A 13,270-nucleotide genomic window follows, 5' to 3' on the forward strand; every position below is an offset into this window, starting at 1 on the left:
GCCTTAGCCGGTTGAGCTATAGGTGCCGAGCCTGTTCCAATTTTTCTTTGAGGCAGTTTAGCCTTTATAAAAATGTACCCTCTGCTCAGTGCCCGGAGTACAGTGCTTATGGCGCAGCCACATATACTGAGGCTGGCGAGTTCGAAACTGCCCAGGCCAGATAAACATCAATGACAACTGTAACAAAACATAGCTAGGTGGTCCCAGCTACTTGGGAAGCTGAGGCAAGAGAATCGCTAAAGTCCAAGAGTTTGAGGTTGCTGTGAGCTGTGACATTACGGCACTCTACCGAGGGCAACATAAAGGTACTGCCTCCCAGTACCCTCTGGGAGGCTGAGGTGGGTGGATTGCCTGAGCTCACGAATTTGAGATCAGCCTGAACAAGTATGAGAGCCTGTCTTTACTAAACATAGAAAAACTAACTGAGTGTGGTGGCAGGTGCCTGTAGTTCCACCTACTCAGAAGGCTGAGGCAAGAGGATTGCTTGAACCCAGGAAGGAGTTTGAGGTCGCTGTGAGCTCTAATGCCATGACACTCTATCCAGGGTGACAGAGTGAGACTCTATCCCAAAAAAGTTAAAAAAAAAAAAAAAAGGAAACAATGTACCCTTTTAAATTGTGAGCTAGATTTCATTGCTGAGCAGTTTGGTCACTTCCCAAAAAGAACTCAAGGGTGCTATTTTCTCTGACCTTTTCCATGTTCTCTATAAATGAGAACAACTTCTCTGGGTGTAGTATTCTTGGATTTCATTTTCTACACATCTTTGAAGACTTAATTCCTTTGTTTTCTGGCATTGAATGTTGCTGTGGAAAAATCTGCGGCCAAATTGATTTTTTATTTTTCTCCCCTTGTTGGTGACATGGTTTTCTTTTTTCTTTTTTTTGAGACAGAGTTTTATTATGTTGCCCTTGGTAGAGTGCTGTGGCGTCACAGCTCACAGCAACCTCCAACTCTTGGGTTTAAGCAATTCTCTTGCCTCAACCTCCCAAGTAATTGGGATGACAGGTGCCTGCCACAATGCCTGGCTACTTGTTGTTGTCACAGTTGTCATTGTTGTAGCTGGCCCAGGCCAGGTTCGAACCCGCCAGCCTCTGGGCATGTGACTGGCACTGTAACCACTGTGCTACAGGCACTGAGCTGGTGACATGGTTTTCTTTCTTCGGTGCCTGAGGGTTTTTTCTTTATTCTTACAGATGGGCAGCTGAGCCAGTGTGTCCTGCTGACCATTCTGAATCTCTTTCCCTGGTGTGTTGTGTCTTCTCCATCAGTAGAGTTGCTGCTCTTCATTGCAGGGAGAGTTTCTCTAAATATTCTTTTGTTTTGGCTGTTAGATAATCTACTTTGGAGAGTTAATCCAGTAGGTTTAATTTACTTGTCCTTATTTTCTGACTTCTTTGCAATTATTTTAGACTTCCCTCCCATGTTGTTCGCTTGCTGTTCCAGCATGTATGCTGTCAGTCTGCAGACACACGGGTGCTGATTAGGCCTCCCTGTCCCCTCACCCCCGCAGACTCTCTCTGTGCCTCTTGAAGTTACCGTCTGTCATTTCTTTGTGCTCTGTGTCCAGCACCTATTCTTTTTTTTTTTTTTTTGGAGACAGAGCCTCAAGCTGTCACCCTGGGTCACCCTGGGTAGAGTGCTGTGGCATTACAGCTCACAGCAACCTCCCAACTCCTGGGCTCAAGCGATTCTCCTGCCTCTGCCTCCCAAGTAGCTATAGGCGCCTGCCACAACACCCGGCTATTTTTTTTTTTGGTTGCAGCCGTCATTGTTGTTTGGCAGGCCCGGCTGGATTCGAACCCGTCAGCTCAGGGGCACCTGGCTGGTGCCTTAGCTGCTTGAGCCACAGGCACTGAGCCCCAGCATCTATTCTTGTCCACTTTTCTCTAGTTCCAGAAAGCTGCCGGCGGCCTTAGTCCTGATGCCTCCCAGTGCATTCCTCCTGTGATCTCCTTCCCCTTCCTGGCTGTGCATGGTGACCTGTCAGCTTCTTAGATGCACTACTCAACCTAATACAGGAACCACCTCCCACCCCTCCTGCAAAAAAAGACAGTTTTGAGAGCTGTGTCATCTTTAGTCTGCTTTTCAACAGCCTGAGTGCACCAAGGTGGGTGGGGAGAGCCCTGGTGAGCCACCTCTGCTGGGGACCTTCTTTTTCCTGGCTGTCCCTTAAATATCCTGCACCCCAGCCCCCACCTGTCCAGATGCAGTGTGTCCTACTCCCTCACCCAAGCAGCTGAACTCCAGAGGGCCCTGGAAGCCATTTCTCCAGGGCCTGTTTTGGTTTGTTGGCTCATTCTTTTTATCGACAATTTATCATTATTTCCAGGCAGTGTCTTGCTCCTAGAATCCCAGAACTTTGGGAGACCAAGATGGAGGATCACTGGAGGCCAGGAGTTTGAGACCAACCCTGGCAACATAGTGAGACCCTGTCTCTACAAAACAAATTAGTTGGGCCTGGTGGTGTGCATCTGTAGTCCCAACTACATGTGAGGCCTAGGGAGGAGGATGGCTTGAGCCCAACAGTCTAAGGTTACAGTGAGCCATGATCACACCACTGCACTCTAGTCCAGGTGATAGAGCAAGACCTCACCTCTAAAAAAAAAAAAAAAAGTCATCGTTACTCACTTTCTTAAGCATTAGGGTGGGGAAATTTTGTGTTCTTTCCTTATCCTGTCTCAAGTCTGAACTCCAATCTTTTTTTGAGACAGAGCCTTATTTTGTTGCTCTCGGTAGAGTGCTACGACATTTGCTCACAGCAAATTCAAACTCTTGGGTTCAAGTGATTCTCTTGCCTCAGCCTCCCGGGTAGCTGGGACTACAGGTGCCCACCACAATGCCCAGCTATTTTTAGAGATGGGGTGTCACTCTTGCTCAGGTTGGTCTTGAACCCATGAACCCAGGCAATCCACCCACCTCGGCCTCCCAGAGTACTAGGATTATAGGTAGAGCTACCACGCCCAGCCTGAATTCCACATTTTAAAAATTTTCTTTCTTTCTTTCTCTTTCTCTCTCTCTCCCTCATTCCCTCTCTCTCTTTCTCTCTTTCCCTCCCTCCTTCCCTTCCTTCTTTATTTCTTTCTTTTCTAGAGACAGAGTCTCACTCTGTTGCACTCAATAGAGTGCAGTAGTGTCACAGCTCACAGCAAATTCAAACTTCTGGGTTCAAGTGATTCTCCTGCCTCAGCCTCAGGAGTAGCTGAGATACAGGTACCTACCACAACACCCAGCTAGTTTTTCTATTTTTAGTAGAGACAAGGTCTCACTCTTGCTCAGGCTGGTCTCCAACTCTTTAGCCCAGGCAATCCTTATGCCTCAGCCTCCCAGAGTGCTGGGATTACAGTGAATTCCACTGTTTAGCAATCTCTGCAAACGCAAATCTCCAGAGCCTGCCCACCAAGTGGCCATTGTGTGGGTCTGGGTGGATCCTCCTACCTCACCCAAGGTGACAAGCCTATGCAGGTCTGGGGTTGAGAGTGGCTGTGTCATCTACTGGGCATACTCATTCAGTCAAATTAAAGGAATGCAGCTCTGCCAAACATAAATCCACATCTACGCGGCATTGAGGATTGAATAGTCCTGGAAAGTCCAAGTGGGTGGGTAAGTTTGATCATCAACCTTCATTCTATTGTGAGGCCACTGAGGCCCAGAGAGAGGATGTGAATTACTCAAGGTCACACAGCATGTCAGGAACAGATAAGGACAAATGGGCAATGCTAGCTGCAGACACAGCCCTGGGACCAGGTGGCGCACCTGGGCAGGAAGGTCTCTGTGCATGGCGTGAGGAACCAATTCCCACTTCTGGGCCTTCCAAAAGCAATGGTGTGGTCTTCACCTGGGGAACTTTAGTCATGAGCGTCACTGAGGGTAGGTGGCCAGACCAGGAGGCCCAGTGTCAATCCTGTCCCAGAGGAGGAGTGAACCATCCCCTCACTGCTGCCCCTACCCCCTCACCCTCTGCTGGCTAGCAGGGGCTGTGCAGCTGGGTGAAATATAGCTCTTGAAAAGCTGGAAACCTGAGATCAGGCGTGGAAAGGGGTCTGAGCCACATCTGTCTAGAAAGGGCCATGTCCTGGCCACAAAGCCTCACCTGCTGATCAGGTTCCTGGGCTGGGGTCCTCAAGGATGGTTGGGCTGAGGTGTCCTGCTCAGCTCATCCGTGTCTCTGTCCTCCACCTTCCTCACCTTGAAGGGTCTGGGTGTGGCCAGCCAGGTGAACTTGGCAGCACCAATCAAGTGCTGCCAAGTCTCTTCCTTCCTATCCCTATTTCGTGGCCCTGGTGGTTCAGCTGCCTGAACTGCAGAAAGGGGAAAATAAGGGGCCAGAACCACGGCTACACCGTTGTCCTGAATCATGCCAGTGCTAAGAACAGCTGCTACACACTAAGCATGGGAGTGAGCTCAGCAGAGCGCTGTTGGGCTCAGAGGGTCCCCTCTGCAAGGTGATAGATATTTCACTAGAGCTTTTGTTGAGGAAGTGGGGGAAAGGGGATCTCACTGTTCATGCAAAGCTGAGCTTAATTTTGCTCTGGGACATCGCTAAGTTTCCACTGCTAAATTTCCACCCTCCTCTGCCCCTGGCCACCTGTAAGGGGCCACTCAGCCCTCACCAAAGGGGAATGACAGTGGCCTTCCAGTGTGTCCTAGGGGAGTGTGTGACTCATGACATGGGCTGTTGCTTGCAAATGCCATGCCCCTGGAAGTGGATAAGGCACATTTACTGCTGCAGTCTGCCATGAGTAGCAGATGTCGTGACTCTGGGAGGAAGTGCTGATTCAGGCTGTGATACAGGTGCTGGCTGCTTCCACAGCAGACTTTCAAGGCATCACCCACATCCGTGAGCTCCTGGGCTCTTCACTGCAGCTACCACTGTCCCTTGGAATCTGGTTTCTCAGGTGAGGCCGAGGCTAAGGCAGCTGGTGACTGCCAGAGCCTGGACTCAGACCCCTCTGTGACTCCTGGGCCTACTCCATCTGTGCTGCATCATGGACCAAGCATACAAACCTGACCCACCGCCCTGCCAAGCACTCCTTTGCTCGGTCTATGACTACTTGTCCACTTGTGTTGTAGGGGAGCAGCTGGTCACAGTGGCTCAGGGTAGCGATGCATTTTCACCTGGGCTTTCCCACTTCCTCATCTGCTCTTACCTTTTAATTTTGCTGAGTTGTTTCCTCACCTTGGAGGACACCTCACCTTCTCCGAGGCAGGATCCCATAACTGTTGGGGGGTGCTGGCCTCTTTGACAATCTGGGGGAAAGTCATGGCTCCCTCCCAGAAGTCTGCAGACCCAAGAGTAGCATATACAATAGAGGGGCTTAGACATCCTCTGAAGTCTGTCCCAGAGCTTCCTAGAGTCTGGATTGAGACCTTGATGTTATTATGGGTTGTGGGTGCTGTCTGCCTATTCTGTATCTCAAGAGCTTCAGAACCTAGATGCTTAGTATTGTTGGGTAGCTGGGTGTGGCCATGCCTGAAGAAGGATTTGTTTTTTTTGAGACAGAGCCTCAAACTGTCCCCCTGGGTTGAGTGCTGTGGCATCACAGCTCACAGCAACCTCCAACTCTCCAATTCCTGGGCTCAAGCGAGTCTCCTGCCTCCGCCTCCCAAGTAGCTGGGACCACAGGCGCCTGCCACAATACTGGCTATTTTTTTGGGGGGGGGGAGGTTTGCAGCCATCATTGTTGTTTGGTGGGCCCGGGCTGGATTTGAACTTGCCACCTTAGGTGTATGTGGCTGGCGCCTTAGGCACTTGAGCCACAGGCGCCGAGCCAAGGCTTTGTTTTTGAGACAGTGATTTCATAATAGTAAAGTTTGAGAATGGTTGAGCCCACTGAGTGGGCTCAGAAGTCTATGTCCAGTTTATCCATCAGTTAACTTCTGCACAAATACATACAACAAACGACACACATATATAGCGCAGTGGACAAGGCCAGCACAAGCAGGTGCCTGGCCTGGGTAAATGGCAAGCCCTGTGTGTGGGACCTGTGGGGACAGAGTGAGCCTTCTGGGATGAAATCCCACAACCCGAGCAGACGTGAGTCTAGAGGTCATCTGAGTGCTGTGGTTGTCCTGGCACCTTCCCAATGGCCAGTGACCCCTCCCAGCCACCATGAAACCATGCAGCGGAGCTAAGGACAAGACAGCCATCCTCAGGCCCTGCTCTGGGGATGCCTCGGCCTCCCAGGGGCTCTGTGGGCCCAAGTTCTGGCTCCGTCCACTTTCTTGTCCTGTTCTCTGATTGGTGGTGGCCAGAACAGGGCACACAGCCTATCCTAACCACTGTGAGGTTCTGGTTCCTCTACTGCCAACAAGGAACATGGGGTTGGCTAAGGAAAACCTTGGTGCTCCTCCTCCCAGCTTTGCTGCTGCCCTGTAGAAGTGGCTACTCTAGTCCCCTGGGGACTCTGCTCTAGCTGCCTCAGAGGCCCCTGCTACTGGGAAGGAAGAGATAGGATAGTAGGATGGGCAGAAGGCAGAACTTGAGCCCTGAGAGGGTGAGGCAGAAGCGGGAGCTGGTCAGCCAGGAGGATAGGAAGGCCTGGGCACAGAGCAGCTCAACTGCTGCAGTAGGTAGCCAGTTTCTCAAGAAGAGCAAGGAGGCCTGGACCACAGGCTCCACTTCCTCTTATGGAAAAAACTGCAGCCCTGCTGTTCTGGTTGGTAATTCTGCAGCCTCTGCCTTGGAGCCTGCAGCAGGTTGGGAGTTTCAAACAGGTGATAGCAGGGGTCCTGAGGCTTTGGCTGGCAAAATGGGGTTAGGAGAGGAGGCTGAGTGGTTCAAGGAAAGAGCTCCCGTTCTTAAGCACACAGAACTGGATCCCATATAATTTCCTGTCCCAATTAGAGCACTTCTGAGAATGAACTGAGTTGTGTTAATTATGACAGCAAGACAACAGATGTAAACTAGGACTCAGGGCAAACACAGATCCATTAGCCTACTTATTGCTACCTCCTAGCTGTGCAGATTTGGGCAAGTTACATAACCTCTCTGAATTCTCATTTCTGCATAAAAAAGGTTAGCATCATGTCTGCCTCCTAGGGCTGTGGGAGGGATTAAAGCATTTATGTGAGTTTCTGGAATAGCCCTGGGTAGAGGGTGGGCTCTTGATGCTGTCTCGCTTCCTTTGTAAGGTAGTGAGTTCCCTGTCCCTCAGGGTGAGGCAGATCCAAGTCTTCCCGATGCTCTCCAGTGTGGTGATGGTGCGGGTGGGAGACAGGCTATCCTAGAACTGGGGGGTGGCCAGTGGTGGTGCCTGGTCACTCTCCTACCTGGGTAGTGGTGACTTCTGTGCCTGTGGAGGGCCCACATCAGGGCCCAGCCTGGTGGCTTCACTGTCTCCGTTTCTGTCTTCTGTTCCTAGAGGCCCTGGTTTTCATTGAGGGGGGAAGAGTTCATCCACTCCTGCCCTCCTGGGGTTGTCCTGTGGACACAGCACATGCCTTGGGCCAAGGAGGCTGGAGAATGACCTGGAGGTGGCAGCTGCTGTCCTTTCTGTGCCTACTCCTGGGTCCTGAGAAACTGAGCAGGGCCTGTCCTGACCCAGAATGTTCTCAAGAGCAGTGTGGGGTCTAGCTCCGCAAATGTTGTCATTTGACCCTGGGTTAAGTCATTGGTCTCCTGGCCTTAGTTTCTGCTGGGAGGTGGGGCGAGGAAGCCTTCTTCCTCCTCAGGGCACGGAGGGCTGTGGGTGGTGTAAGCACCCTGGGGACCCCTGGAGGCAGTATGTGCTCAGACCACTAAAGAATGGGTGAGGCAGGCTGGGCATCTGTAGCTCAGTGGTTACAGCACCAGCCACATACACTGAGACTAGTGGGTTCAGACCCAGCCTGGGCCAGATAAACAATGACAACTGCAACAAAAAACAGCTGGGCCTTGTGGCAGGTGCCTATCATCCCAGCTACTCAGGAGGCTGAGACAAGAGAATCACTTGCGCCCAGGAGTTTGAGGTTGCTGTAAGCTGTGACGCCACAACATTACCCAGGGCGACATAGTGAGACTGTCTCAAAAAAAAAAAAAAAAAAAAAGGATGAGTGAGGTCAGGGTTTAGTTTGCTCCCTGCCCTCCAAGACCAGAGTTGTCGCTGCAGGTGGCATAGTGACCCCTCTGCCACCAGCCCTTGTTGGGTCCAAGATGACTTCGTGCTGGGGACATTACTCCAGCGGTCTCAGCTACTGTCTAATTTGTCCTCCATTGCCTTTCCTCGCCCCCAGAGAAGGTTCTTCTGGCCAGAGGATGGTTTTTGAAGATGGAAGGCATCCTGAGGTAATGACATACAGCCCTCAGCAAACTCTTCTGGCCACTAAACATGCAGCCAAAAGCTCACAGCAGCAGCTGAGGTGGCAGGAAGCAGGTGCACAGCCATGACAGGCTCCCCAGGGTGGGTGCAGAGTAAGGTTAAGGTGTGACACCACAGAAAGGGCAGGCCAAGCCATGGTCCCCACTGCCTAGGGGATGATAAAGATTGGTTGTGGCTGAGAAATGGAGTGTCTCCAAAAACAAGGTCATTGATGCCCCAGCAAGAGGTGCTGCAATCCACCTTAAGAGTTTGTGGCCTGGCTCGGCGCCTATAGCTCAACCGGCTAAGGCGCCAGCCACGTACACCTAAGGTGGCGGGTTCGAATCCCCAGCCTGGACCCGCCAAACAACAATGATGGCTGCAACCAAAAAATAGCCGGGCGTTGTGGCGGGCGCCTGTGGTCCCAGCTACTTGGGAGGCGGAGGCAGGAGACTCGCTTGAGCCCAGGAGTTGGAGGTTGCTGTGAGCTGTAATGCCACGGCACTCTACCCAGGGAGACAGCTTGAGGCTCTGTCTCAAAAAAAAAAAAAAAAAAGTTTGTGGCCTGAGTTACCCGTAGCTCAGTGGCCTGGGCCAGCTGAAAGAACAATGACAACTGCAACAACAAAAAAATAGCCAGGTGTTGTGGCAGGCGCCTCCCAGTTACTTGGGAGGCTGAGGCAAGAGAATTGCTTAAGCCTAAGAGTTAGAGGTTGCTGTGAGCTGTGATGCCACTGCATTCTATCGAAGGTGACATAGTTAGACTCTGTCTCAAAAAAAAAAAACAAAACTGTGGCTAATCAGCCTACTATGAATATGGAAATCTCAAGAAGTAGTTCAAATACTAAAGGCCTATATCAATAGTCAACGTATTCTCACTAAAACAATCTTTTCGGTATTCTCTCATTGACTCCAGATATTGGGATATTATCCAGTGTAGATACTTCGACAGGCAAAAGGATGGCATCTCATGGTTTTAAAAATTTATATATATATATATATATATTTTTTTTTTTTTTAGAAGCAGAGTCTCATTTTGTCAACCTTGGTAGAGTGCTGTGGCATCACAGCTCACAGCAACCTCCAGCTCTTGGGCTTAGGCAATTCTCTTGCCTTGGCCTCCCCAGTAGCTGGGACTTATAATTTTAATTGGGGAGCTTGACCACTTTTCAAGTATTTCTTCTTCTGAGATGAGTCTATTCACCCTCTACACTGGCTGTTTCTCAATGGCTTACAGGTACTCTGTGTATTATGGATATTAACCCTTTGTACTGTATTTCCTCCTATTTTCTCTGTTGTCTTTTAATTTTGTTAATGTTGTCTTACACAAGAAGTTTTACAGTTCCACAAAGTCCCATGTGTGTCTTTTCCTTTGGTATCTGGGTTTCATGCAATATGTAGAATTCCTCTCACTGAGATGATTCAGCTATCGTCTCAGACATTCTGAGAAACACTGGCTACAACTCTTGCAGCGGCAGCAAAACATGCTTATCCAAAAGAAAATGTTTATTTTAAAAATAAGAACTATTACCCCCAAGCATTTATTTAAATAATAGATATGCACATAAATTCAAATGGCACAGGAATAAACAGCTTTGTGTTCACAGCTGGTCAGACACTGACAAACAGGATGTGTACATACTGAGATTTGGTTGTTATGAAAATGCATAAGAAGGCTTAAGAAATGGTCTGTTTACAGGTTTGGGTGGAGCCATGATCCCCAATTTTCTGCAGGCTCCTGATGGTGCCTGAGAATCATGTGAGGCTGAGCTGGATCCAATTACGTTGGAGGATTTAGTTTTGGAAGATACCTTTCTGCATGCGGTGGAACCCCTAAAATGTGGCCAAAAAAAGAAGAAGAAGAAAGAAAATTAAAATATTAAATAAAAACAAAAGTGAACCACCTCCTTTCTCTCACCCTGCAGGAGGTACCAGCTGTGGTTTCCCCTGGTCCTGTGTCTTTGTGCAGGTTCTACTTGTAAACCCTGGTTGGTGTGGTGACTTCCCTCTATTCCTCAGTGAGTAAGACTGCTGCTTCTCACACAAACCTGTCCTGAAGCTGTCTTCCTTGAATGGTAAGGACGGGTTCTAATTCTGGGACTTGTGACCAGTGGGCTGCCTCCCTACCCATACCTTCCAGAGGCTGCACATGGAACTGGGATCCACATACAATCTGATCTCTTCTCACTCCTTTGCTGTGGGTGACAAATCCCTCCTTGGGCTTACTGGATGAGCATAGTAAGAGAAGGGCAGCTTTGGGGGTGAGTGGAAGTGGGGACAGAGACCAGTCTCTTCCAGCCAGCCTGGACCTGGAAGCAGATGTGCCTTCTGGGGAGGGCCAGCCCTGCCTCCCCCACTGGCCTCTGTTGGGGTGTCCAGTAGCTGGCCATGCTAGCCCAGCTTTCCCTCCCACTCACTGCCTTCCAAAGCCTCTGCCATAGCCTATTACCAAGTCCCTCCAGCGTCTACTTCACTTTCCTTGTAGACCTGAAGGTAATACCTCCTCTGCCTCACTTTCTTCGAAGACCTGAAGGTAATAGCTCTGCCTTTACCCCCAAGTGAAACAAAACCCAAACAAGACAACCACAGGCCAGCGTCCCCAGCAGAAGTCTTTCCTGCTGCTGTGCACCCAAGCCCAAGGCAGGCCCAGTGTCCCCTGCACCAGGGCCAAGTGGCCTCCTGGGGTGTAGGATGTCCTGCTATAGCCTGTGAGTAATCACTTTCTGGTGGGGCTGGGTGAGTGGTTTTTTGACACTTTTTAACTGGGCTCTAGGGCAGTTTTCCTGCCAAAGATCTGGGCAGAGAGTCGGCCTCAAGTTTCCCAAAACAGATTTCCTGCTGAGAAATTAAGCCCTGAGCAAAAACCTGCTGTTTACATTAATTTACAGAATGAACAGTAGCCTCTACTTCTACCTGGGCCCTCCTCACCTCCCACTCAGACCCAGCCCAGAGCCAGGGGGCTCTGAGGTCTCAGGAAGGGAGCCACACCGGTTCTCCCACTGCACTGGAACCCTCAGCCAGGAGCAGGTGGTGGGTAGAAGTGCAGACACAGGAGCACACTGGCTTCCTCTGGGGGCTAAAAAGGACACATCTTAAACACAGGCTAACTGTAAACTAGCCTCAAAACCATTATTGGCTTTTGGACAAGTGTCAGTTTTACTACTTTTTATTAGGTTAGGTTCTAGGTGACACAGCAAAGTGCTTTACTCTCATAAACCAAAGTTGAGAGGAATAAGGGAGCTGACAGCAGGGAACATTAAAATATGTTCTACTTTGTTTTTAGAAGTTGAATGAGACAGGAGGTCATGCATGGTTTTAAGCAGTCTCCTGAGACAATGTGCAGAAATGGAAGCACTCAGGGCAGACCAGCATCCAGTCCCACTTCTGAGATGGCAGCCAGGCGGGATGGCCTCAGACAAGAGTTCTGCAGGCTGGGCTCATCTCCTTTCTCACAAACCAAAGAGCTGGCCAGATGCTGTTCAAGGCTCCCTGCTCTGTGTGAACTACTAAAGAAATGAGTATTTCCCAAGGATGAGGAATAAAGAAAGGAAATAAGAAAATGTCCTCGCTGAAGAACATCTACCCGTCACTTACGCACTACAAAAACCACAAAATTAAACTAACATTTATTAATGCCTTTAATTTCTGTACTCTGGCAGAAGGATTAGCACGTCTAAGATGTTTGTTTAAGAACCTAACAAGAAAATGACAATGTGGTAATTAATGTTTGCCTTCCTTTCTCTTCCCCACTCAATTTTTGCTTTTTATTACCCAGAAGCAGATGAGGTAGAAAAACTGCAAAAAATACAACAGCCTGCAAAAGTTGACTGTGGACTTGCCTCCCTTTTCTGTGAGCAATTCTGTTACAATATGCAATTCTCTGGGGCCATGTTCTCAGGATTGCTGAGAGGTCTCTATCCTACCAAATCTCACCTGCCAGGCAGAGTGCAGAGGGTGCTGTGGTGGTGGAAACAGGGCTTTGTGAACAAGAGCACTACCAGGATCAGCACAGACAGGCACCAGCCCACAGGGCTAAACAGATGTGGCAAAGGGGAGACAAGCCATTTGTGCTGCCCCTAAAGAGGCCTGGCTTGACTGAAGTTTTGGTTTTATATTGTGACTTCTCTGTCTCTCTGCAAAGCCAGGAAGCTGGCACTCCCAGGCACTAGAGTTTCAGGAGGGCACAGGTGCCTCCAGGTGGGGGCACGGAGTCCTGCAGCTACAAAGCAGCTGGCAACTGTTGACAGTCTATGAGGCTGCAAGGACACAGCACCCTCTGCTATTCTTTCAGTTAGTGTATGATTTATAGTATTTAGGTGGAAAGTCTCCTAAGAAGAGACATTATCCAAAACAAACAAGTTTCTAAGGTAGGGTCAGAACTGAAGTAGTTTTTATAAACTGGAAAGCTTCATTCATAATCAACTTAGTTAAAAGTAGGTTTTTTAATGTCAATTGCAAAAATAAACAAACAAAAAAGAGCAGGTATTTTATTTCTTTTAGAGACAGGGTCCCACTCTGTCTTTTCAGGCTAGATTGCCATGGCGGCATCATAGCTCACTGCAGCCTGAGACTTCTGGGCTTAAGGTTATCCTCCTGCCTCATTCCTGAGTAGTTGGGACTACAGGTGCCCACCACACCTGGCTAATGTTTTAAAAACTTTTGTTGAGATGGGATCCTTCTATGTTGCCTGGGTTGGCCTCAAACTCCTGTTTTCAAGCAATCCTTCTCAGCCTCCCAAAGGAGTATAAGATATTTTAAAAATCTGATGCAAATATTCTTTGTTTTGGATTAAACCTTAATCATCACTCTATTAACTGGAGAGGCAGTATTTAATGTCTTATTTTGGCTCGGCGCCTGTGGTTCAAGTGGCTAAGGCGCTAGCCACATACACCTAAGGTGGCAGGTTCGAATCCAGCCTGGGCCCACCAAACAACAACCAAAAAAAACAGCCAGGTGTTGTGGTGGGTGCCTGTGGTCCCAGCTACTTGGGAGGC

The 13,270-nt window shown here is 49.4% G+C and overlaps 1 protein-coding gene across 1 annotated transcript in view; it reads right to left on the reverse strand.

The window, feature by feature from the left end:
- Positions 1 to 9,839: 9,839 nt before the first annotated feature.
- The window catches only part of BLM (Bloom syndrome RecQ like helicase), a 67,633-nt gene continuing 64,202 nt past the window's right edge, over positions 9,840 to 13,270 (reverse strand). The window contains exons 16-17 of the mRNA XM_023508810.1: positions 12,210 to 12,270; positions 9,840 to 10,091 (exon numbers count right to left, since the gene is read on the reverse strand). Of these exons, the coding sequence (XP_023364578.1) occupies positions 9,932 to 10,091; positions 12,210 to 12,270 (221 nt within the window). The 3' untranslated portion in view covers positions 9,840 to 9,931. The remainder of the gene's footprint in view (positions 10,092 to 12,209; positions 12,271 to 13,270) is intronic.

Source organism: Otolemur garnettii, unplaced genomic scaffold (genome assembly GCF_000181295.1).
Source record: "Otolemur garnettii isolate 467f Iridium unplaced genomic scaffold, OtoGar3 scaffold00277, whole genome shotgun sequence".
Classification (NCBI taxonomy): domain Eukaryota; kingdom Metazoa; phylum Chordata; class Mammalia; order Primates; family Galagidae; genus Otolemur; species Otolemur garnettii.